A 27,669-nucleotide genomic window follows, 5' to 3' on the forward strand; every position below is an offset into this window, starting at 1 on the left:
GGTAGATCTACCTTAATAATACCTTTCTGCTAAATTTGATAAAACATTTTTTACACAATTTCTATTAAGTAAGTTACCTGTCAGTGCATTATGCTAGAACATGGTCTTTCAAATAGATCTATTTGAAGGACCCTGACTAGAAACATTGAATAACGTTTAAAGCGAATAAATTTTACTGTAAAAAAATTAATAAGATAAATAAAAAATTGGAATTTTCTTTTTTGAATTGCTTCATTTACTCTTGATATCAAGCAAATTCATTTGAACAATCTTTATAATCTCTGTGGTCATTATATTTTGACTTTATTTATCACATAGCCACACGATTTGACAATATTTTCTTCATAATTTATCCGTCTCCCAGCAATAATCTTACTTGATCCAAGAAGGCATGTTTTTCAATTTGATCTATTCATTTTTTCGGGAGACCACACAAGTTTTTGTTCCTTACATAGGCACTTGGTTTCGGGACAAAGACCTTTTTACTAATCAGTAGCTGTCAACTTTACAAATGTAACGATTTTTTTAAGTAAAGTTCGTCGTTGTTGTCAACACACGACGTTTTCAGTTGTAAATCAGCTGTTGCTTTATGGATTGGGACTTCACATTTATGTAGAAATATCAGTACCCTTAATCGAATGAATGGAATTACCAAAAATAATGAATCACTGAAAGATGCTACTGCCAGTAAAAATATAGTACTTTGGAACCGATTAACTTAAAAGATTGAAGAGCTTTATTTTGGAAAGTCACGTGACAATCACGTGAAGTAATGGAAATGTATCGACTGCAATTTGTTGCGATCATTATTGTACTATTTTCATCTTGTTTTGGAGTGAATGCTTCACCCAAATATGTCGAGAAACATTTTGATCAAAGGCTAGATCATTTCAATTTCGTTTCATACGGTGACAAAACGTTTAAACAACGTTATTTGATACAAGGTGCATGATTGATTTTTGTGTAGCCTCAAACACTAGACAACAGTATACATGCAGGGATCACTTCTCCATCGTCTAACAATCTGTCTGTCAGTCCGTCGCAAAACTTGTCCACACTGCTCAAAAATTAGCTAAAGAGACTTCAGGGAACAGGTTTTATAGTACTGCTTGCTTAGACCTGTCGCACAATGTCAAAAATAGAAGCGACATACATGTACATAGGCCTACAAAGGCTACATGTATAATGTTATGGAAGCCAGAAGTGGTGCAATTTCTTCCAAACTTTACAGTACAGGAATGATCAGTACCAAGTGTAGTTGTGCATATCTTCAGAATTTTCCATTTTAATGAGTTAAGTCAGTAGTTGTGGATAGTGACTGCTCATCTGAAGTCCCAGTTACCTCTGGAGTGCCCCAAGGCTCGGTCCTAGGGCCCCTCTGTTTCCTTCTATATATCAACAAGTTACCATCTTCTGTCCTCAAATCCCAAGTCAGATTATTTGCAGACGACACTGCTGTATACCTAACCATCAATTCCTCCTCAGACCCCCCAACTCTCCAACATGATCTAGACAATATGGTTCTGTGGGAGAAGCAGTGGGACATGGAGTTTAACCCTTCAAAATGCCAAGTCATCCATATCACCAAAAATAAGACCATAATTAAACACAAATATATGCTCCATGGCCAAATCCTAGAGTCTGTTACAAATGCTAAATATCTCGGACTAGATCTATCTGCTGACCTTAAATTTAATACACATATATCTCGAATAACTTCCAATGCAAACAGATCCCTTGGCTTTATTAAAAGAAATGTCATCACTAAAAATGAGAAAGTAAAAGAACTAGCATACAAGTCCCTGGTCCGCCCACAGGTTGAATATGCCTCATCTATTTGGTCTCCTTATACTAAAACCAATATTGACAAAGTTGAGATGATCCAGAGACGTGCAATAAGATGGGTTAAAAGGGATTACTCCCCTCACTCTAGTGTCACAGCCATGCAGGAAGAACTGGGCTGGCGATCCCTTGAACATCGCAGACTGGACTGTAGACTGATAATGTTTTATAAGATATACCACAACCTAGTTGCAATTAATCTCCCAACTTATGTTCAAACCCCACATAGATTAACCAGACATATGCATCCCTTATCCCTACGTCAAATACAGGTATCCTCCGACTACCATAAGTACTCTTTCTTCCCTCATAGCATTATACTATGGAATAAACTTCCTAGTAACATTGCCACCCTGCCCAACCTGAGTCAGTTCAAACAGGCAGTGGTGGGTTTGCAGTACTAGTCTTACTCCCAGTGTTTTTAAACTATTTTATCTCTTATCATCTTGTTTCACTATTAACATTTTAACCATGACTAGAATACATTTTCAGTCTCACCTTCCAAGCATGTCAATGTTTGGACTTTTCTTTTTAGCTTTTCTCTTCACCTTTTACTAACAATCCGACGTGCACTAAATTCCTGCCTTTAACACTCGTAAGAGGGGTTGGCAGTATCCAGAGATAGATAGATAGAGTTTTGTCAAGAGTTACTGCAGTATGGCCTTTTAATGATTATTATTTTTAAAATTTGTCAGGACTACTCATCCTATACCACTTATACAATTTCAATGAAATTTTTGGCTGAGTTATGGCCCTTGAATAAAAACATGTTTTGCCCTAAAATTAATGATTTTTCTATCTCTAAAGTATACAGTAGCTGCAATTGGCTATTATGAGGCAACACATGTGTCACTGATCGCTCTTATTTAAATAAATGTGTCGGCACTGATGCATCATGTTTGCGTTGTCGTAAAAAGAAATGTGCTATCATATCATGTGCATATTTTTTACCGTGTTTTAAATTTGTATGATAGTGTGGTGTTAAAGCTTACACTGACAGTTTCTGTGAGTAATCTTAAAATATTAAGAGGATATTTTTTCGTTTGAGTGAAATATGGAATAGAGCGGGTGTGGGTATTACCGAACGTGCGTGTATTTCTGAACACAATTTTTTTTCTCACCATAACCTTCTTAATATTCTTCTAATAAGGCAGTGACATCAGAAACAAGATGTCACTTCCTTTCCCGATATATCTGTTATATTGCCAGCGTGATACTTGACAAATCAAAGATTTCCAAGACTAAAATACTACTACGCTTGACAAGTATGTGCTCCGTTACAAATATTCTAATTTTAGATACCTGACGTCATAAGGTTTTCTGGTCAAGTGATTTTGATAAGTTACATGTTTCTTGTTATTTGTGAAGCTAATACATGTACTGTGATATGGGAAATAACTCAATATGTCACTTAGATATTTATTTACTGAGTTATTTGCATGTTCGGAATTACAAGAAGTTAAATTTTGTCATGTGTGTATTACCGAACGCAATGCTTACACTGATTAAAACAACACAGTTATCATTATTATAGCGTTATAAATTTATCTAAATACAAAATAAATAATTTCATACATCTACATAAATTAATTAATTAATTAATTAATTAAGCAATTATCAATCAATTGATTAAAATTAATTAATTAATTAATCAATTGATTAATTAATCAATTAATTAATTTTTTCATTCAACCAATCAAAAAGATATATAGAAAGATAAATAAATGAATAAGTAAATATAAAAATAGAATAACAAATAAATAGATAAACAAATAAATAGCTCTAGAGAAAGAAAAAAATGATCAGACAGACATAGACAATTTCTTTTTATGAATGAGCAGGGAGAAAAACTCAAAACGTAATTGAGCAGAATTAAATGCTTGACCATGTAGCTGAATTAGATCGTTTAAACTCTGTTAGTTGAAACCATTTCATCAAAAAAGGATGGGATTCCATAGTCCACCCCTCACAATACTGTCCCGGTCATAAGTTGGCCAGTTCTAACTAAAGTCTGAGGATAGACGTTTTGTAGAATTGATCATGCACATGTCACAATTATCGGCTATGGAGGCACAAGACAAGAGCTTGCACACACTTGAACTTGAAAATACTTTATGGAGAAGGTCCCTGAACAGTCTTTCGTGAAAACAAACCCAGCAGATCTTGGCTGGAGGGTTACTATCGCCGCAACCCTGAACTGACTCTTCGTACAACCATTCAGCTTGGAAAGAGAAAGGGAGGGAGAGAGAGAGAGAGAGAGAGAAAGAGATCGATTGATTGTTTCCCCAGAAAAGGTTAAAAGATTAAAAGATTGTTTTCTGATTTCAAACACTACCTTAGGGAGGAGTTAAAAGATACAGATTTACGTAGATTTCACATTACCTGAGTATCTGACAAGTACCTCTTTTGAGTACAAATAATGTTAAGATCACATGGTCAGCTGTTATTGAATGGAAATTAATTGGTCTTTAAATTATTTAATATTTACACATTTGAACACGTAATCTAACATGTTATCTATGTCTCTGGTAATACATTGTTCAATAGTGAATACTTGCGAAACATATATTGCTTAAATCAATAGTGAAATGATTTGTTTTAAATTTATCTATATTTCAGGTGAAGATTAACGTTTTTTTTTTAAAAAGTTGGCAGTGTTCGGAAATACACGCATGTGTGTTTGGTATTTCACGCATATGGTCGGTAATAGATGCAGTCAGGTCTAATATATGAAATGTCATAACTCTTTAGATAATGTGCGTAGATAAGTGTTTCTTGCATGTAAATGTAAAGGAAAACTCATATTCGTCAAATGTCAATTGAAAATCGTGATTTCTGCGTGTATTACCGAATACTACTTATTTCACCTTAAGTGTTCGGTAATACCCACACCCGCTCTATATACCATATTTCACGAAAAACGAAAAAATAACCTTTTTATTTAATTTCATTATTAAAGAAAAATGGTTACGACCCCCTTGCTTGCTACGCAACTGCAATTGTACAGCGCGCAGTAATATAATTATTGTCTTGTTTTGCGCACGTTTTTAGCGCAACATTGTGACGTCACGTAAACAAGTCTTTAAACGTCTGTACAGCATTAATGACTGAATTAAAGATATTGGTGTTCGGATTTATTTTCTTAGTTAGACCATTTTCTATCATTCTTGATAGTTTTCAAAACAAAATTCAACAAAAATTTGTTTTGTATTTTCAGATTTTTCAAACAGAATGTCGAAAGAAGTTCGTTAAAATAAATATGAGTTTTGACTCTGCCTACTTTCATATTTATATTTCATATTTATCTTTAAAATAAAATGAAATATATTTGACTGATATAGCACCATATTTCATGGGTAAAATTAAATAATGACCATATATCTTTTAGATCAATGGTGGAATCCGGGTAAAGGACCAATATTTTTCTACACTGGTAATGAAGGCCCTATAACAACATTCTGGGATGCCACAGGATTTGTGTTTGACATAGCACCTCAATTTGGAGCTCTTGTAGTGTTTGCAGAGCATGTAAGTTTTTAAACATCTATATATAAGTTTATCAATTTTGGCTCCAATACCCTCTCCATTTACTGATTTTGTATATATTTCTCCTATTTATGGAAAAAATTCCCTTCCAATGGCAAAAAAATAGTTTTTAATCATGGTCTTGTACATGTGCTCAGATTCTTGTTTTAATCTTATTTTGTCCCACAGTATAGAAGGGAATATATTTTTAATTATTTTCTTAGTTAATGATCTTTTATTTTTCAGTAGCAGTTAAATTCTGAAGTAAGGGAGATAACAATGCAATGGCTTTGTTAAGTTATTACTATAATGACAGTATTGTTTATCCCCCTTTACTAAGTAGATGTGGATAATTTTATTACAAAACCTTTTATGGCATGGGTCCTTGAAATTTTTCTTCAGAATATTATAGTAGCTTGTTTGTCCTTTCGTCAATCTTTTGATCTGTCTGTCACTGCTTGTCACTGTGATAGTACCTTTAGTCATTGACTGATATCTCAGATACTTGATATACGGTATTGTTGGTTGATTACAGTAAGAATTTTGAGGCTAAAAATAGATTACTATTTTGTCCAAGTGAGGTCAAGCAGCAGGGCTGGCAAAATCTAAGTTTTACTTACTTGTCAGTTTTATTTGAAACATTCATTTACTTTTCTGTATGATATTTATAATGTTAATACTGGAAAAAATTTCACTTGTCAATTTGGGACAACCTAGAAATTGATTTTCCAGCTCTGGTATATGTTGATGATATTGCACTATATTTATTTATATTTATCTTAATATGAATGTCCCATTTAATATACCAGTACATAAATCTCATTTTACTGTCTGCATTGACAAGAGCTTGGGAATTAAAAATCTCTCCTTTAAAATATCTATAAACCCAATCTTAAGAAAGAATGTACTAATAAAGAATGAATTTTGTAAATGCACGTGTATACAGAAGATTCTAAAGATGTCACGGTTAAAGGTGCCAATTTTTTACCAGAAGAAAAATTCAGGAAACAGTTTTTTAAAGGTTTGTAGCTTTTTTATATTATTTAATTATAGTGATGTAAATTTCCTCCTTTTAGTGGACATATAGTTTCTCTCTTCCATGCGGTTTGAAGTCTTGGGGCATCACTTTACTTTAGGTTCTAAATTGTGCCTACCAGTTTAGCTGAAGACCCACTACTATAATATTAACCCTTAAATATTAGATTAATCACTATTTATTTAAGCTTGCTTTTGTCGTCATCATGGTCATAACCCAAGAAGACCTCAAACCTGATATCTGGATTGAGAGGCAGATACCTTAATCATAAGGCAATCACAAGGCTCCCACACACCAAAGATGTAATAGATTTGAGTAAAAAAAGCTTGGATACTATATTAAAAGATAACAACCAATATTTCTACTGGATAAGCCAATACTGACACTGTATAAGCCAATATCGGTTCTTGATAAGCCAATACTGACACTGTATAAGCCAATATTGGTTCTGGATAAGCCAATACTGACACTGTATAAGCAAATATTGGTTCTTGATAAGCCAGTATTGACACTGTATAAGCCAATATTGGTTCTTGATAAGCCAATACTGACACTGTAGAAGCCAATATTGGTTCTGGATAAGCCAATATTGACACTGTATAAGCCAATATTGGTTTTTGATAAGCCAATACTGACACTGTAGAAGCCAATATTGGTTCTTGATAAGCCAATATTGACACTGTATAAGCCAATATTGGTTCTTGATAAGCCAATACTGACACTGTAGAAGCCAATATTGGTTCTGGATAAGCCAATACTGACACTGTATAAGCCAATATTAGTTCTTGATAAGCCAGTATTGACACTGTATAAGCCAATATTGGTTCTTGATAAGCCAATACTGACACTGTAGAAGCCAATATTGGTTCTGGATAAGCCAATATTGACACTGTATAAGCCAATATTGGTTCTTGATAAGCCAATACTGACACTGTAGAAGCCAATATTGGTTCTTGATAAGCCAATATTGACACTGTATAAGCCAATATTGGTTCTGGATAAGCCAATATTGACACTGTATAAGCCAATATTGGTTCTTGATAAGCCAATACTGACACTGTAGAAGCTAATATTGGTTCTTGATAAGCCAATATTGACACTGTAGAAGCCAATATTGGTTCTTGATAAGCCAATACTGACACTGTAGAAGCCAATATTGGTTCTGGATAAGCCAATATTGACACTGTATAAGCCAATATTGGTTCTTGTTAAGCCAATACTGACACTGTAGAAGCCAATATTGGTTCTTGATAAGCCAATATTGACACTGTATAAGCCAATATTGGTTCTTGATAAACCAATTTTAGCACTGAATACTACTTGTCAATACCAGAACACAGGATAAGCCAATTCGTATCCCGTTTGAAAAAGTTTGGATGTGAACAGCTTGAACCTTTAGTTTACTCAAAAGTTTTTAAACTCTGTATCCTCATTTTAATTTAATGGTTAAGAAATTATTAATATATCCTTAGCTCATTGAGGTGAAAGTGTATAAAATACCAGATTAAAAAAGTTCAAAGGTCATATCTTTAAAAGGAACTCAACTGAGGTTCAAAAATCCAAAAACATAAAATTTGAAATTCTTACACAAATCAACTACAGAATTTAAGAAAGAAAAAATAAATGCTAAAGATGATTTAGAAATACACACTGAATGAATTCTAAATTGATTGTTTGTGCAACTCATAGCCTAATTTGAGTTGCAAGCAATTATTTTGGTCTCATAGAAAAAAAAGAAGATTATTCTGGAAAAACAGAGTAAACACATTGACCTGAACTTTCTCACTCATGTTACTAGTTCAGACCTACATTAGATGGTAAACAAATCTTGCAAAATATTTCCAGTTCTGTAACCTTAAAAGATGTCACAGGAGTCTCTTCACTTATCTGACATAGCATCAAGTATTACATAATTTGTTGCTTTACCAAAAAAATCTAAATCACGTTGTTTTCTTTTTGTAGATTGTTTTGTCATGTAACAGGAAATGCCAATGAGCAAGTAGTCATTGTTCCAAAGAGAAAACTGATCTAAACACAGGTTTGTTTGCATGCTTTTCTTTTTTTGTATTATATAAATCTATAATATAGTATCTGCAAATATACCTGTCACTAGATAATATAGTTGGGACAAATATTCCTGTCATTTGAAGAAATATTGTTTGGACAAATATACCTGTCCTTTGAAGAAATATACTTCGTACAAAGATACCTGTAATTTTAAGTGATATACATGTAGTTGGTACAAATATACCTGTCATTTTAAGTCATATAGTGAGTACAAATATACCTGTCATTTTAAGTGATATAGTTGGTACAAATATACCTGTCATTTGAAGTGATATATTTGGTACAAATATACCTGTCATTTGAAGTGATATAGTTGGTACAAATATACCTGTCATTTGAAGAAATATACTTCGTACAAAGATACCTGTAATTTTAAGTGATATACATGTAGTTGGTACAAATATACCTGTCATTTTAAGTCATATAGTGAGTACAAATATACCTGTCATTTTAAGTGATATAGTTGGTACAAATATACCTGTCATTTGAAGTGATATAGTTGGTACAAATATACCTGTCATTTTAAGTGATATAGTTGGTACAAATATACCTGTCATTTGAAGTGATATATTTGGTACAAATATACCTGTCATTTGAAGTGATATAGTTGGTACAAATATACCTGTAATTTGAAGTGATATAGTTGGTACAAATATACCTGTCATTTTAAGTGATATAGTTGGTACAAATATACCTGTCATTTGAAGTGATATATTTGGTACAAATATACCTGTCATTTGAAGTGATATAGTTGGTACAAATATACCTGTCATTTGAAGTGATATAGTTGGTACAAATATACCTGTAATTTGAAGTGATATAGTTGGTACAAATATACCTGTCATTTGAAGTGATATAGTTGGTACAAATATACCTGTCATGTGTAGTGATATAGTTGGTACAACGTCTATAATATTATTATAGAAGTTGAAATATGAAATTTATTCAAAACGGCTTATAATAAGTTTTTTTTTATATATATGATCAGCACATGTGCTGGGATTGATAAATATGCATTTTATTTGGATTTTAAAGGTGTTTTGAGCTCCACACCCCAAGTGTCTGTGCTTTGATGTACAGTCATGGAATTTTGGCCATGTGAAATATAACCTTCACCACCAAATTCACTAGACTCAACTGCATTGATAGATTCCTACTCTGATCTTTTATTTGAATAACAATAGATTTAACCACTAATCTGATAATAAGAATTAGATAGGTCAGTGATCTATGCATTATGGCAATCTTCAATTGTATGGAAACAAAAAATTCTGTTCCTACACTACTATTAAGTGTTGTATATGTGTTAATGCGGTGGCATAGCATTTTTCAGAAATGCAATCTTGTTTTTTTTTTTTTTTTTTTGGTCATGGTCAACCTTTTTGCTCAGAAATATTCACTTTAATCTTGGATATAGTCTTGTTCACTATCAATATTGAAATGCATTTCTAAAGGGCATGTAACATTGAAAGTTATTTTTGCTTACTTGGTAACCATTAAGGGCATGTAATTCTTCAAAGCAGTTTGGCAGAATTTTGTCCCCTTTTCTACTTTATCCAGAACTGAAAAAAGTAAAGAATGATGCGCCTTGGACAGCATTTATCTGATATTGATGGACATTTTTTCAGTTCTGTATATTGTATGAATATAACAATAAAAATCATACTGCTTGTCCGAACATCATTGAATAATTTCTTGTATCTCGTTACCAACATTGAGGTGTGTAAAATGTTATTTTTTGCATTTGGTCAGTGATGGGCTTCATCCTAATGGAAAAGGCATCTTGATTGAGAGTAAATCACACCATTGTGGCAACCTTTTGTTTACGTTGATTGAAGTGACATTGTTCCCATCCAAAAGTAAATGGTGAGTGTACTGGTGAAAGTCAAAATAACAATAAATAAATTTATATATATTTTACTGTAATTGTTTTCATGTCACAGAAATAATCAATAATCACTCACAAGACCCACGGAAATTTCTTTAGATAATCTTTTGCTGTTTATTCGGAACGTTTACTTGATAAAAAGAGTGGAGTAGTCTTTTAATATCAAAAGCAACTGTTAAGTTTTTATATTTTATCCCAGAGACATAGTTATCTATGTCTCTCTTTATCCTAAGCATTTGTTATTATCAATTGTTGGTCAGTTACCATTTTACTCTTTTGAAATAATATACTAGTTAATTCAACTTGCTAACTAAAAAATGTGCCATCATGGCCTTCTTGTTTAATGTTACCAGGTTACAGCATTCTGAAGTACTTTACAGAATTCTAAATGTAAATTTACAAAATGAATAAAGTTTATAAATTGGACAAAATAAACAGTGTCAACCCCTCAAGATCAGTAAGTAAGGTACATCATGTCAAAATGTCAGTGCAACTTTACAAAATGAATAAAATATATAAATTGGACAAAATAAACAGTGTCAACTCCTCAAGAACAGTAAGTAAGAAACCTGAAAGTAAGGTACATGGTCAAAATGTCAGTGACGTATATAAATATTCCAAGAAAGTTCAGATAATTCTGTACACAGATGTGACAGAATCTGATATCTGATGATCATATACTAAGGGGAATACTAACACTTTTTCTGTTGGAAGGTGTTGCATAAGTCTGACAGGTCTGGTAGCTATAATAATTACTTATTTATAACCCTGACAATAGAGTTCATGAACATATCTCCTTAATGACCAATTAGCAGTTCACTAACAATGTAAGAGGTATAATCAGTTAGCTGCCTGTGAAATTCTTTAAAGAAGTGTGTGGGAAGGGGAGGTGAGGCCATGTGTAGATAATTTTGTCAATAATTAACTTTTTGTCTACTAGTTTATACCCATGCGACCAGTGCAGATCAAGAAAATTGCTTGAACATCTCTGAGCATGGTTTGATCATGGCTCTCTATTCAGTCAGTTAAAATTGAAATCTTAGAATATAATAATTTCCATCAATATCCATAAATGGTTGTGTCCAAATTGAAAGATAGATAAGTCCATGGAAGATATTTAGTAATTCTGTCATTCCAAGATAGGTTTCGAAATAACTTGGAATAAATGTATTGGATATGATGATGATTTCCTTCATGCGAGAATCAGGTCTCAAGGTCAAGGTTACACTTGTTTGTCTAAAGTTATACATGCTTGTAATTTTGAAAGATGGTTATGATTTATAAACCGTTTTATTTACATGTGAAATTTAAAAATATTTATGCAAAAAAAACTGCCGCTTATAAGAGGATATATAATGAACAAGATCCAGTTCGGCAGGCCAAAGGTCAAAGTCAAAGGTCAAGGTCAAACTTAATTGTGAAAAGTCATGGTAATTGTTAGTGCATTGAAAGTAATATGCAGTCTATTTCTTTCTTTTTTTGTCATTTTGAGAAAGATTTCAAAATAAGATTTATGGTGAGTTACAATAAATTTGTTGCTTTAAGGTCAAGGTCACATTAAGACTCTAAAGGAACTTGTGAAACTTTTTATAAACTGACATTGATGGTTGTATCTAGCCATATCTTTTGATACTTTTTAAAATCATTTGGCATAGTCACTGAGAATATAAAAAAAATGTTAGTTTTAAATGTTTCTTTAAAAATGTTAGTTTTAAATGTTTCTTTAATCCTATTTATCACATAATCCATGGCGCAGAATTGTAATAAACGTTTTTATTAAATCAGAGAATATTGACGTCATTTGTGATATAATCAAACATTGCGTTAAAGCATGCTGATGTTAGCGTTACACTTAAAAGGCAAGTCAACGAAAAATGACTCTTTAAGCTGTTAACTGTTCTAATTTTAGATAAATGTGATAAAATAGAAAATCATTTTTGTGTAGATTCAATACCTACGACCCTGTGGTCGGTCAGTCGGTCGGTCCAGACGTCCGTTGCTTTTTCCTTGTCCGGAACATAACTTGAAGACTAATGGTTGGAATTCAATATAACTACATACAATGGTCAAGCACATTGAGAGAGAGTGCAGTGCACAAGAACCATAACTCTATCTTAACTACTTACAAAGTTATTGCCCTTTGTTACTTTTCCCTGTCCGGGGCATAACTTGAAAACTACTGGTTGGAATTCAAAACAATTTCATACAATTATCAAACACAATAAGGGGAAGTGCAGTGCACAAGAACCATAACTCTATCTAAAGTAATGACAGAGTTATTGCCCTTTGTTACTCTTCCATTGCTTTCTTTTGTCTGGAGCATAACTTGAAGACTAATTGTTGGAATTCATTATAACTTCATACAATGGTCAAGCACATTGAGAGGAAGTGCAGTGCACAAGAACCATAACTCCATCTTGACAAATTACAGAGTTACTGCCCTTTGTTACTTTTCCTTGTCCAGAGCATGACTTGAAAACTACTGGTTGGAATTCAAAACAACTTCATACAATGGTCAAGCACAATAAGGGAAGTGTAATGCACAAGAACCATAACTCCTTCTTGACTAATTACAGAGTTATTGCCCCTTGTTACTTTTCCTTGTCCAGAGCATAACTTGAAAACTCCTGTTTGGAATTCAATACTACTTCATACAGTTGTCAAGGACATAAAAAGGAAGTGCAGTGCACAAGAGCCATAACTCCATTTTGACAAAGTACATAGTTACTGTCCTTTGATACTTTTCCTTGTCCGGAGCATAACTTAAAACGTACTGGTAGGAATTCAAAACAACTTCATACAATTGTCAAGCACAATTAGAGGAAGTGCAGTGCACAAGAACTATTACTCCATCCTCAGTATTTATAGAGTTATTGCCCTTTGTTCCTTTTCCTTGTCTTTCTGGACTTATTACAGAGTAATTCAATAAAACTTTATCAATGGCCAACCACATTGAAAGGAAATGCAACATACAAGAACCACAACTATCTTTAATTGCCCACAACCATAACTCTATATTTTAATTCTTTTACAAGGTATTCTGTTACTAGTAACATCTTCCTTTCGGAAGCAGTCTTGTGGGGGTATTAATCACATTTAGTGATAGTTCTAGTTGTTTTACATAACGAGTTCAATAACTTAAGTATTAATTAAGTACTTAATCTACTCTCATTTAATATCCCCTGTATCTAAACTTATGCCTTTATCATAAGTTAAACATGATTGTTGGCATAACTGGTCTGGCTTCTGTATCCATTGATAAGCCTTTTTAATATCTATATATGGTCAGCTACATAACTAACCTTAAAATGAACTTATTATATGACATTAATTATTAATCTCGCAGAATATAAACAGATAATTAGATACATTTTGTATATATGGTTTCATATTTTGTAAACTCATTTTGCCACTTAGATCTAGTTGCTATGGTGGTTTACAAAGTACTGTACAAGTCAAGTCCGTCAATTGATATCATCAGGTAATTAATTTGTATGGTGGATGCCTATTCCTTTATATGCAAAATAGCTGAAATCAACTTGTCCATTTTTCAATTTAGGCAAAACCTTTCATCCTTTTTGTGGGAAAAATTAAAAAAAAGTACTGACAGTGAAGACCATGATCAGATGGCCTGCCTTAATTCCATAGTAGTATCAACATTTTTCATTCTAACTTTCACAAAAAGGTTTCAGTAAAGTACCCTAGCTTAGAAAGATTTCACCAAGTGACCTGGCATAGATTTAGGATTGTCAACAAGTTACCTGGCATAACTAAGGATTGTCAACAAGTGCTCTGGCACATGTATATTCTGATTTTATTATTTTTTTCGGTAGAATTAAGGCCTTCACATTTAATTCTGGCAGAATCGTTCCTTCTTGTTACTTGTTATTTTATGAAATATTATTCTATATCAATTATAAACTTCCATAAACATCCAATCGCTGCTATAAGTTACCTGGCATTACTAAGGATTGTAAACAAGTTACCTGGCATTACTAAGGATTGTAAACAAGTTACCTGGCATTACTAAGGATTGTCAACATAAGTTACCTGGCATTACTAAGGATTGTAAACAAGTTACCTGGCATTACTAAGGATTGTAAACAAGTTACCTGGCATTACTAAGGATTGTAAACAAGTTACCTGGCATTACTAAGGATTGTAAACAAGTTACCTGGCATTACTAAGGATTGACAACAAGTGCTCTGGCACATGTATATTCTGATTTTATTATTTTTTTCGGTAGAATTATGGCCTTCACATTTAATTCTGGCAGAATCGTTCCTTCTTGTTACTTATTATTTTATGAAATTTTATTCTATATCAATTATAAACTTCCATAAACATCCAATTGCTGCTTTAAAATTGTACCATGTGACCATCCAGTATAATTATCTTGGACTATTGAGTGCATTTTGACCTCTCCCATGTAACATCAATTATAAAAGTTGTTAATGATTGGCGTTCGCGCCTAAGCGCGGCGCCTCTTATGGAATGAAATCAGATTTTGTGAAAGGGTGACAGCAACTTCTCAAGCCTTTTAGTCAGACATAATAAAAGCCGATCATTCCGATCGGTATGCAGGTACTTGTAAGATTATTGGAATAAGTTCTGTTGAGAGAGGCTCATCCAATATGGTTTTGCCAGCTGTATATTTATTTCAAAGTTATTCCCATATTGTACAGTTCAGTGTAAAATAATCTTAAAATATCATAAACCCTATCAAACCATGATACAATATCTAGCTCTCTGATATTTCATTTATGGCTCATAATCTTTACAATCTTATTTTTGCTTATCATGTTATTTTTAAAAAAAAATTGCATTTTTGCAATGTTTTTACGTTTTCTTTGATCCAGATAGTTGTTTTTTTCCAGTATTTATTGCTGCAAAATTATTATATAATCTAGCTCATGCTATATACATGTATATATTCATTGTAGACTAAGTAAAATAATTTATCAGACAATGTTGTTATTGACCTTTCATGTTCCCAGAGAAAAGTTGGATAGTCCTTGGGGACAGAGCAGTCTGAGATACACCGAGAGGATTCAAGACAATGTCATATGACTTAGGTTTCAAGCAGGCAAATAATGTGCTGTCGACAGTGTGCCTTATTTTATTTTATAATCTAAATAACTGTTGTCCCATAAATTTATTATTCTGTAAAATGTGTAGCTAAAAATCTTAAATGAACTTGCCCATTTTTCAAACTAGACAAAACCATTTATCATTTTAGGGAAATTTTCAAACATGAAAAAGAAATTTTCCTTCTGTAACATGCCTTATATTTTATGTGTACTATTTTCTATTTTACGAAATATATCGTCTAGAAAAAAGGTCCCTGTTGAAAAGTAGCTGTTGAGATAAATGTTGGTTATATGTAAACAGTGATAGATGTTTCTTTTATAAGAAGTGGCATTGATATATCTATATTGCATGCTTTTGAAGAGATTTATTCCTAAATATACAATTATAATGCTGTGCTGATTATTATAGTTTCATTGAAAATTACACACAAGTGAAAAAAGTGTCTGTATGACCAAAATCTTGAAAAGAATGTCTTTAATGTATAAGTTGCTTTATGCAGAACAAGGAAACATGGTTTACATGGAGTGTGGGTTCTAATCCCATGTGGGGCAAACTTTTTTCTCTCCAATTTTTTTTACTTTTTTTTTTTTATTTTTGTCAGGTCATACTTAAGTTTTCTTCTCTTTTTCTCTGAAAAATCTTTAATTAAGAAATATCTGCAATTCTATAATTATTAGCTCCAAAGGGTGATTAAATTGTTATATTGAATAACTTTAGATGAGAGAAAGTAATTAAATGAAAATTAAACAACAGCTTGTCATCAGAAAGTCACTTTAGATGGAATTTTCTAGTATTCGAAATTAATCCAATTTGTTCTTGACTCTCTTTTTGAAAGTGCTATTAGCTTTTGAGACTGTTATTCAAACAGATTGTGAGAGAAAGAAAACTTTGTATATAAAGTTGTCACTGTGGTGCCAAGAAATAAATCACTTTTCCTGTAGTTTCTTTGAACCATTACGGAAAATCATGAACCCAGCACAGACAGTTAATTGAAGAAAGCTTTTTGTTTGGGCCAAATTCCTTGACATGATAATTACATTTTGCTCTGAATGGAGCCATTAGGAGACACTGCGGTAAGACAAATCTAGACAATATGTTTCCTGGATTTTGATATAAATTCCAGTAAGACCTTCTAGACAGAATTGTCACAATGTTCTTTAATCTGAGCATTATGAGCATCTATATTAGCTGCAGTACTTTCAGATCTGTGATAATAACCAAAGTGTTCAGAGATGAGCTTTTTATGATACAATCTGGCAAGTTGTGTTTTGTGGGGGTCTGCGTTGTTGGTCGTTTTCAACAATACTTAAACCCTTACCATGCTAAATATCCAAAATAGACTTGTCCTTTTTATGCCACCGCAGCATCTGCGATGCGGTGGCATATAGCGATTCACCTGTGTGTGTGTTTGTGTGTGTGTTTGTGTGTGTGTTATATAGGTTATATAGGGAACTTAAAAAATCTTCTTGTGAAAAACCACTAGTCCAATTTCAACCAAACTTGGCAGGATTGTTCCTTGGGTGAAGGGCTTCCAAAGTTGTTCAAAGAATTTCATTCCATGCAGAAATCAGGTTGCCATGGCAACCAAAAGGAATTATAAGAATAAATTTAAAAAATCTTCTTGTAAAGACCCAAAAGGCCTAGAGCTTAGATATTTTGCATAAGGCATTGTCTAGCAGACCTCTAACAAGATTGTTCAAATTATAGCCCTGGGGTCAAAATTGGCCCCGCCCGGGGGTCATTGATTTTCACTATGTACATATAGTAAAAACTTAAAATACCTTCTTGTAAAAACCCAAAAGGCCTAGAGCTTAGATATTTTGCATAAGGCATCGTCTGGTAGACCCTTACCAAGATTGTTCAAATTATAGCCCTTGGGTCAAAATCGGCCCCGCCCTGTGGTCATTGATTTTCACTATATGTACATATAGTAAAAACTTAAAACACCTTCTTGTAAAGACCCAAAAGGCATAGAGCTTATATATTTTGCATAAGGCATTGTCTGGTAGACCTCTACCCAGATTGTTCAAATTATAGCCCTGGGAAAAAAATCGGCCCCGCCCCGGGGGTCATTGGTTTTCCTTATATGTATAATAGTAAAAACTTAATATAGTAAAAACTTCAAAAAAAATTCTTGTAGCAATTGACAAATGCTAGAGGTTAGATATTTTGCATGAAACATTGTGTAGTAAACCTCTAGCAAGATTGTTCAAATTATAGCCCTGGGGTCAAAATTGCCCCCCGCCCTTGAGGTCATTGATTTCAATATATACATATAGTAAAAAATAAATAAATCTTATAGTCTGAAGGTACAAGGCTTAGAGCTTTAATATTTGTTAAATTATATCATCTAAAGTACTCTACAAATGTTATTCAAATTTTGCCTCTTGTGTCAAAATTAGCCCCGCCCCCCGGTGGCCATAGGATTTCCTTATATGTATATAGTAAAAAACTTAAAAAATCATCTTCTCTAAATTCACAAAGGCTAGAGTTAAGATATGTTGCATGAAAACATTGTGTAGTGAACCTCTTGCAAGATTGTTCAAAATTATAGCCCTGGGGTCAAAATTGGTTCCGCCCCGGGGGTCATTGATTTTCATTATGTACATATAGTGAAAAAATAAAAAATATTTTTTGTCTGAAGGTACAAGGCATAGAGCTTTGAATGTTTGATATGTAATATCATTTATAGGTCCTCTACCAAAGTTGTTCAAAATTTTCCCCTGGTGTCCAAATTGGCCCTGCCAGGGGGCAGTGATTCTCATTATGTACACATAGTAAAAACAGAAAATAAAACAAATGTTTTCTGAATGGGAGAAAGCTATAGCTTAGATATTTGACTTGAAATGTTGTTTGGTGGACCTGTATCAAAATTGTTTTGAATTAAACCCTTGGGTCAAAATTATGCCTTGCCCAAGGGGACAGTGACCTACTTTCTTGTCCTTTGATGTACAGCAATGACATATTGACAATGTGCACAGTTTTAGTTGTAAAATTGAACTTTGATATCAGGTGACCTAGATTTTGATGATGTGACCTACTTTCTTGTCCTTTTATGTACAGCTATGAAATTTGAACCATGCGGTGGCATAGCATTTTTCTCAAATGCAATCTTGTTTCAAATCTGGACAAAGCTATCCATCACTTTTAGGAAAAATTTGGAACTGTATATCGACAGTTGAACAGCCAACAGTGCAGACCATGATCAGACAGCTGATCATGGCCGGCACTAGTTGCATTGGTAGAATGAGCTGTTGCCACCAGGCTAAATGTTATACAAAATCTCCCTGATTATATTTAATAGGAATGATCCTTGGGCAGCCTTCTACAAAATTTTAATAAATTGTTCCAATGTGATGCTTAAATAGGTCACAGGAGGTAAAAATAGATTTCAAGAAAGAAATCTTTAAAAAGGAATTCATGATATATTACCTTTGAGGCTAAAAAAATTATTAATATCTGATTCCATACTATGCCTAGATTTATTTATGAATCTATATGCAACATATATTTTCTGGTTTTCCAACTAAATACATGTACATGTATGTAGAAATATAATGTAGGCCCTTATCTTTTAATTACTTACTGGCCAGTATTAACAAGAATCACAGGAGCTTGAAATTCTATCAATAATCGCTCAAAAGTCTGATTTATAAAAAAACACATAGGTATGGATTTTTTTTTAAATCAGACTTTTGAGCGATTATTGATAGAATTTCAAGCTCCTGTGCAAGAATATAGAGAAACAGGAGCATAATCTTGCAGCCCTGTCCCTCAATCAAGCCAAGTCTGCAACATTTCCTATTTTGCGGTGTTGGTTATTCTTTTAGGATTTTGTTTTTCACTATTTTGTTATTTTGAGACAGAGCAAACAAGCAACAGGCACTGATTTTATAGGTCTTTTTGATATTTCTTTCATCAGTATTCCGCCATTCTGAGATTGTAAAGGAAATTGCATATAGATATTGTTACAATATTTCTGAGATATTGTTGCCTGATGTTAGCATTGCTCCTTTAAACATACACAACTACTTGGACAATCTCATTAATTCTTATATTGGATCTTGTTTATAGATTTCCTGTAAATGTCATAATGCAGAAATATCAACCAGAATATACCATGTATATATAGGTTGCTGGAGAAATGCATCAATCTTCAAGATTGTTTTTAGATCATTTGAGAGAATTTTTCACATAATAATGTTGGTCAATAGCTATATTATAGCTAATGTTGGGTGTAATTTGTAGCAAAGCAACTTTAAAGAAATTTTTTGTGTGTGTTGTATAATGTATTTTAGGGACCTCAGTGGCTGAGTGTTTAAGGTTGTTGACTTTAAACCACTTGTCCCTTACCGCTGTGGGTGTGAATCTCTTCAGGCATTTGGATATTTTCATGTGAGGAAGCTATCAAGTTTGTTTCGGTGGTTTTCAACTTGTAATGTCCCTGAAACAATGTCCAGAGGAGCACATGAGGTCTACATCCAACATTAAAGCTGGGAAGTCACCTTGACCTTTGCAGTGTTGGTTCAACATACAACCCAACCAAACAAACAAAAAATGTATTGTATTGTTGTTGTTTTAAATTGCTTGTTTAATTTCTGTACACTCAATTTGTAAAGTAATATCAATGACTTTCTCTCAGAATTTTAACATTTCTAGTTAATTGCTGCTTTGTACTTAAAGGGTTTACAGTGGTAGTCATGCAAAAAGTTCGGTATATAAACTTGATTCTAGTATTTCTTCGTTAAATTTTCTACAGTGACTTAAAATATGACATGTTACATATTGAGTCTGTTCAAAATGACCTTGACTGTCAAAGTTTATAGTTTATAGCATACAACCATAGCTCTGAAATTGTCAATTAATTGATGGGAAATGATAGGAGTTTATCAGTCTGTGTTGTTTGAGGAAGCACTTTATTAAATGAATCAATATAATCCCTTTGGAGATTAACCCTGATCAAAGATAGAGGTATGTTAGCTTTTTTGTCTTTCATGATTTTCAAATGTTGCATATGGCATTTTGTCTAATGTAGTTAACTTCCTTTGCTCTGTTGTATTTAGCTCTCCTGAGCACAACACTGTCAAGATGAGCCATTGTGATATCAGTGTCTGGCATATGGCATCCATTGTTATCGTTTTTATTTAAAGGATATCTCCTAAACCATAGATCCTTGGAATGGTCCCCTCTAAATAATGTTCAAATGAATCCAGTCTTTGAACAAGATGACTGCTAGAGCTTACAAAGAAATTTTTTAAACGACATCTCTTCATTAACTGTTGGGTAAATTTTAATTAAACTATACAGGAATGAGCCTTAGATGGGCTTGGTCTGTTAAACAAGATGGCCACAAGTGCTAAAAATAGGAAATCCTGTAAACAACATCTCTTGGGTTGATTTTGATAAAACCCTACAGAAATGGTCGTTGGATGGTCTGCTATAAAATTTGCTCAAATGGTTCCCGTATGCTGATCAAGATTGCCACAAGAGGAGAAAAATTCTAGTCATCATTTAAAAGATTTATTCAGTGAAGAGTCCATTATGTAATGATAATATGAAAAGTATCAATTCAAAAATTTATTCTTTTTATACACTAACCCCTGCACACTGAAGTTTTTGAAATTGATATTTCTAACAATTTCTTAAAATATAATCTTGTTCATTTGAATCATCTTCTCAGGTGAGCCATTAAGGGACATCATGGTCCTCTTGTTTATCATTGGAAATCTTTTAGTGGTATCTTAACAGTCAATCTTCTTTATGTGACAGCAGCTGTTAGGCAAACAACCACTCAACATGGAATGAAATATGATGGCGTTGTGCCTGACAATTCAAATTCTTGCCAGAATAGTCAACAGGTTTTTAATAAACATTCATTTCCACTAACAAAATCCAGGGTCACTGGATCATTGGTCAGATCATTTGGCAAGACAAACTTTCCCCATGACAAATTATGATCTCTGACTCAAATGGTTATTTTTCTCTCACTGGCGATCCAAAAATCATGTTGGATTAGGAATTGTGTCATTTGATGGGAAATTGGCGATTGATGTTTAGTCATTCTTGCCTTATATAGCTATAAGTTGCTATTTGATATTTTAGTCTTGCCTTATATAGCTATAAGTTGCTATTTATACCCCTGCACAACAAAGTTGTAAGGGGGGTATACTGGAATCAGCTTGTCCGTCCGTCCGGCTGTCCGTCGGTTTTTTCTTGTCCGCCCAATAACTTAAGATTCCTTTGACCCTTAGTCTTCATATTTGGCATGGAGGTTAGTCATGATAAGTAGATGACCCCTATTGATTTTGAGGTCACTAGGTCAAAGGTCAAGGTCACAGGGGCCTTGACTTCAAAAAGCTTGTCCGCCCAATAACGTAAGATTCCTTTGACCTACAGTCGTCATATTTGGCATGGAGGTTAGTCATGATAAGTAGATGACCCCTATTGATTTTGAGGTCACTAGGTCAAAGGTCAAGGTCACAGGGGCCTTGACTTCAAAAAGCTTGTCCGCCCAATAACTTAAGATTCCTTTGACCCACAGTCTTCATATTTGGCATGGAGGTAAGTCATGATTAGTAGATGACCCCTATTGATTTTGAGGTCACCAGGTCAAAGGTCAAGGTCAGAGGGACCTTGACTTCAAAAAGCTTGTCCGCCAATAACTTAAGATTCCTTTGACCCACAGTCTTCATATTTGGCATGGAGGCAAGTCATGATTAGTAGATGACCCCTATTGACTTTGAGGTCACCAGGTCACAGGGGCCTTGACTTCAAAAAGCTTGTCCGCCCAATAACTTAAGATTCCTTTGACCCACAGTCTTCATATTTGGCATGGAGGCTAGTCATGATAAGTAGATGACCCCTATTGACTTTGAGGTCACCAGGTCAAAGGTAAAGGTCACAGGGGCCTTGACTTCAAAAAGCTTGTCCGCCCAATAACTTAAGATTCCTTTGACCCACAGTCTTCATATTTGGCATGGAGGTTAGTCATGATTAGTAGATGACCCCTATTGATTTTGAGGTCACTGGGTCAAAGGTCAAGGTCACAGGGACCTTGACTTCAAAAAGCTTGTCCCCCCTATAACTTAAGATTCCTTTGACCCACAGTCTTCATATTTGGCATGGAGGTTAGTCATGATTAGTAGATGACCCCTATTGATTTTGAGGTCACCAGGTCAAAGGTCAAGGTCACAGGGACTTTGACTTCAAAAAGTTTGTCTGCCCAATAACTTTAGATTCCTTTGACCCACAGTCTTCATATTTGGCATGGATGTTGATCATGATTAGTAGATGACCCCTTTTGATTTTGAGGTCACTGGATCAAAGGTCAAGGTCATAGGGACTTTGACTTCAAAAAGTTTGTCCACCCATTAACTTAAGATTCCTTTGACCCACAGTCTTCATATTTGGCATGGATGTTGATCATGACTATAAGGTGACCCCTATTGATTTTGAGGTCACTGGGTCAAAGGTCAAGGTCACAGGGACCTTGACAAAAAAAAAGCTTTTCTTCTTAATTGCTAAAGAATGTCCTGTCCGCAATGTATTGATTTTGACATTTTGACATTTAAAGCATGTAGAATACATAACTTAGCAATGCACTGGCTTAGTAACCTCAGATTTGGCTGGGAGGTTGTCCTTGAGCTCTAAGTGGCCACTGTTGATTCTGACAAAGTGGTATGCGGGGGTTTTCACGCCATGATAGTGGCAGTTCTAGTTGATATAGTCTTACCTTATATAGCTATAAGTTGCTATTTGATATAGTCTTACCTTATATAGCTTTAAGTTGCTATTTTATATAGTCTTACCTTATATAGCTATAAGTTGCTATTTGATATAGTCTTACCTTATATAGCTGTAAGTTGCTATTTTATATAGTCTTACCTTATATAGCTGTAAGTTGCTATTTTATATAGTTTTACCTTATATAGCTGTAAGTTGCTATTTGATATAGTCTTACCTTATATAGCTTTAACTTGCTATTTTATATAGTCTTACCTTATATAGCTGTAAGTTGCTATTTTATATAGTCTTACCTTATATAGCATTAAGTTGCTATTTGATATAGTCTTACCTTATATAGCTGTAAGTTGCTATTTTATATAGTCTTACCTTAAAGGGGCGTAACTAGGCGTACTCCTGTACGCCCGTGCGTACAAATCAATCCTGTATTCCGAAAAATCACATGCGCTAAAAGTTCTAAAAAAGTGATAAAAACAGAGGGGGTAGAGTGGTCTGGGCAGCATATATTCATATAGGCCTACTAATTTTTCTATTATTATATAAAAAATCATAACATATACAGTATTAATTAAAATCTTTTAAAAGGATCTCTATAGCGATATCTTATACAGATTCGCCAGAGAAAATTTACGAAAAGCTTTTAAATGTGCCTGGTTCAGCACCAATTCTTGGCCAAGATAATGCCCGAGCGTTGGCGGCATATGTTTTGCGCATCGTGCTTCTTATTCGGCGAGCAGGTCGCCCGCAGTATTTTTTTCCAAAACCCTTTACCCTTTATGTTGGCCCTTTTGTGTCCTCTTTTGGTTTTGGTTGGGTGCCTTCTGGGTACCCTGTTTGTGTGGCTGGATAGTGTAGGGGCTGCGTTCTGCCAACATCGCCTTGTATGTTTGTTTTTTTTCCTCATCTTTCAATCAGAAAACGAGTAACAAACTGGTGTAATTTCTCAAAGTTTGTTGCAAGACATGCAAAGTTCTCATGGCATATTAATCAATTGATTGCTGTAGAGAATTACTTAACCGTGCCCAAAAGGCAGAATAAGACAAAGAGTGTAAAATTCCATCTCAATTGTATGCATTTATTTAAAAGATTCTTGTATAAGTTGGTGAGATAATTATTCTTTGTGGTCAGCAAAACATTGGGATGAGTCATCAAGCAAGGTCCATGTGCAGTTATATCATTATTAAAGTCACAATTTCTACTAAAGAATTTACTTTATCACAAAATATCTTAAATGAATCCTTTAATGTATTCTCGTGAGTTTTATAGTTAACTCCACTTAACCTACATGTATGTTATACGCAACGAATTTTAATTAATTTAGTGACATTTCTGAAAGGAGATTTTAAAATGTCTTTGCGTGTACTTTTTGATGTATTAGCGGCGATGTTTATACGCCGTATAAGAGGGGAAAATAGCCGATTTTATGCTATATTATACGGTTAACGCACGTTTTTCCATGTTATAACGTCTGCAGGGTGGTTGGTGCCGAGCCCGGTAGTAGTATTTGGATAAATACTTTCCAAGCACAAGGATTAAATGTATGTGTTTTGTATTACATATACATCATGAATCTGTTTTAATATTTTATGTTATAATAGCGTCAACGTACGTTTATTTCGTGTCATAAAGTCTTCAGAATAAACCCACGTTTGTCCGAGAATCTCACTATTAGCTGTGGCGTATGTGCTGGACTAACGTAAAGTACAGCGGCCCCGGTTTTACTGAAGGAAGCAAGGCTCTGTACCCAAACGTGAGGCATTGTTTGACCCTTTTTATGGTCATGTCAGTTCTTGGAAACAACTGAACTAAAACGTCAGAAGTACGTACTATCGACACTGAGCGTATGTCTTGTCTAGGTCTCATAAATGTTTAAAAAGGGCGAGTAGACAACTTTGCATACCAACGAAACAGACGTCTAGTGTTTGTTTTTGTTTGTTTGTTTATTTTTTTAGTTTAAAATTTATTGAATACGGGAGATTTGTTGCTATAACATCAGTTTGAAGGTTGCAAAATAACAAATTTGTGCTGCAAAAATATCAATTATAAATATAAGAAAAGTTTTATGGTATAAATACTTACTTGTTCATTTTACTTATTTTAAAATAAATAAAAAGAGTTTGAAATCATCACCAATATGTTGTCAATATAGCCTCTAGATAGTCACGAAATGCCAGGATATCGCTTCTTCTTTCAAAAATTTTCTCGGGGGAGCATGCCCCAGAACCCCCCTAGTTAAGGAGTACATTTCAAAATAGCTCAGTTACGCCCCTGCCTTATATAGCTATAAGTTGCTGTTTTATATAGTCTTACCTTATATAGCTGTAAGTTGCTATTTGATATAGTCTTACCTTATATAGCTATAAGTTGCTATTTTATATAGTTTTACCTTATTTAGCTATAAGTTGCTATTTGATATAGTCTTAACTTATATAGCTTTAAGTTGCTATTTGATATAGTCTTCCTTATATAGCTATAAGTTGCTATTTTATATAGTCTTACCTTATATAGCTATAAGTTGCTATTGCTATGTGATATAGTCTTACCTTATATAGCTATAAGTTGCTATTTGATATTTTAGTCTTACCTTATATAGCTATAAGTTGCTATTTGATATAGTCTTACCTTATATAGCTATAAGTTGCTATTTGATATTTTAGTCTTACCTTATATAGCTATAAGTTGCTATTTGATATAGTCTTACCTTATATAGCTATAAGTTGCTATTCTATGTGATATAGTCTTACCTTATATAGCTATAAGTTGCTATTTGATATAGTCTTACCTGGGGCGTCCATGGCCGAGTGGTTAAGGTCTTTGACTTCAAACTACTTGCCCCTTACCGCTGTGAGTTTGAATCCCGTCATATTGTTTGTGACGTTTGAGTTACTATTTAATAAAACAGGCAACAGTCTAAGGGCTCTGCAAACTAAGCTTTTTCTTGTATAATCACACATGTTGGTTCTGATCCTGCGACTGGCGAAAGTATTTTTTCTGCATGTTTTTTTTTAAGAAATTATATGTAATGATACAAACATGAATAACATGTATATTATGTCTAGTATTAAAATTCTCCCCACAGGAAACCATTTAACTACCTGACATCGTTACATTCTAATTGACATTCTATGTATATTGACTGATGGAGAGTTAATTGATTTGTTCTGATTTCATTTACTTACAAAATTTATTAGTTCTGTAACCAGAAAAAATGTAGTGTGTCCTTTGGGAAATCTATTAGAGGAAAGCTTTAAGTAGAGAAATTGTCTGTAATGACGTTAGTTTCCTTAGATGATTTAAAAATGCCTGCAAAAATTTCCCTGTTACTGTACATATATGTTATTCTTATTTCATTAGAGACGTTTTTTACCTTTTTACGGGGAGCAGTGCAATTATTTTGCAAAGACAAAAAAAGAATAAGAACAAGACTTTATAATCATCAAATGAGTGCAGTAACGGGTTAAATCCTTATATAATTATTAGGAGTTAACCTGATGTGACATTTTTCTTAAATTTGACATGAATAATAAGTCAGTTATAATTGAAAAATAATTGGGGCTCGCCAACTTTTTGAGTTACCTGCCCTTGAAAGTGATTTTGTTAGATGTTTATTTTATTTATACATGTATATCTTGCAATTAGCATTTCCAAATAAATAAGAGTTAAATATTTGTAATATTTGAATTATGTTAAGTCCTGATGAGGTTGTTACTTGGGAGCCTAAAGTTACATGCCATCATACCACTTGAATCTTAAAATTGTAATTGTTATAGTAATTAGTGACCAAATGACTGGTTTATATACTGTGTTACCTTTCTTGCAATAACAGGAAGTAGACTGGTTTATAGATATATTGTTATATGGACCTGTTACAAACATTTTCAAAAAAAGAATGATTTTGTGACAAGTAGCTACTGTACACGCAAGATTGATGCAACTATGTACTTGTGAATATAATAATTGTGTCACAAATTTTGATCATTCACTTAAGCTCTGTTATGTTTTAAAGGTTATCCATAGGAATATAGAATTTTGCCATTAAAGTGACCACAAGGGGATTAAATTATGTGTTGCATGTAACACCATAAACTTGTTTCCAGGAAAAGTGTTCCATATAAGTCCATTAGTGCTTACAGCAAACAAAAAAAATAGCTAACCATTTATGGTTCTGTTACAGATATACTATTACTATTGTGTTTTTTCCCCTGGTCATAATATCCGCATGTTTTCTAAGAAATCCCATTAAGCTTTTGTCTTACTGTTTATAAAGAAATGTAATTGACTTTTGTCAAATAAATATGCCAGCATGGTGCAAAGAGTAAATAACCTTTCCAGGCAATTTCTGTGAGTGTACACATTTAATTGGAGCATATAATGGTTTTGTTTACTAATACCACCCTGACAGGATAATTACATTTTGCTTAATAAAGAACATATTAATTGAAGATATACAAATAATGCCTTATTTATATTGTGCTCC

General features: G+C 33.5%; 1 protein-coding gene across 1 annotated transcript in view; it reads left to right on the plus strand.

Moving 5' to 3' along the window:
* Positions 1 to 738: 738 nt before the first annotated feature.
* Positions 739 to 27,669, plus strand: part of LOC132747440 (dipeptidyl peptidase 2-like) — a 137,629-nt gene continuing 110,698 nt past the window's right edge. Inside the window, exons 1-2 of the mRNA XM_060736825.1 lie at positions 739 to 944; positions 5,231 to 5,370. Of these exons, the coding sequence (XP_060592808.1) occupies positions 773 to 944; positions 5,231 to 5,370 (312 nt within the window). The 5' untranslated portion in view covers positions 739 to 772. The remainder of the gene's footprint in view (positions 945 to 5,230; positions 5,371 to 27,669) is intronic.

Source organism: Ruditapes philippinarum, unplaced genomic scaffold (genome assembly GCF_026571515.1).
Source record: "Ruditapes philippinarum isolate M1 unplaced genomic scaffold, ASM2657151v2 ctg368_1_1_1_1, whole genome shotgun sequence".
Lineage (NCBI taxonomy): Eukaryota > Metazoa > Mollusca > Bivalvia > Venerida > Veneridae > Ruditapes > Ruditapes philippinarum.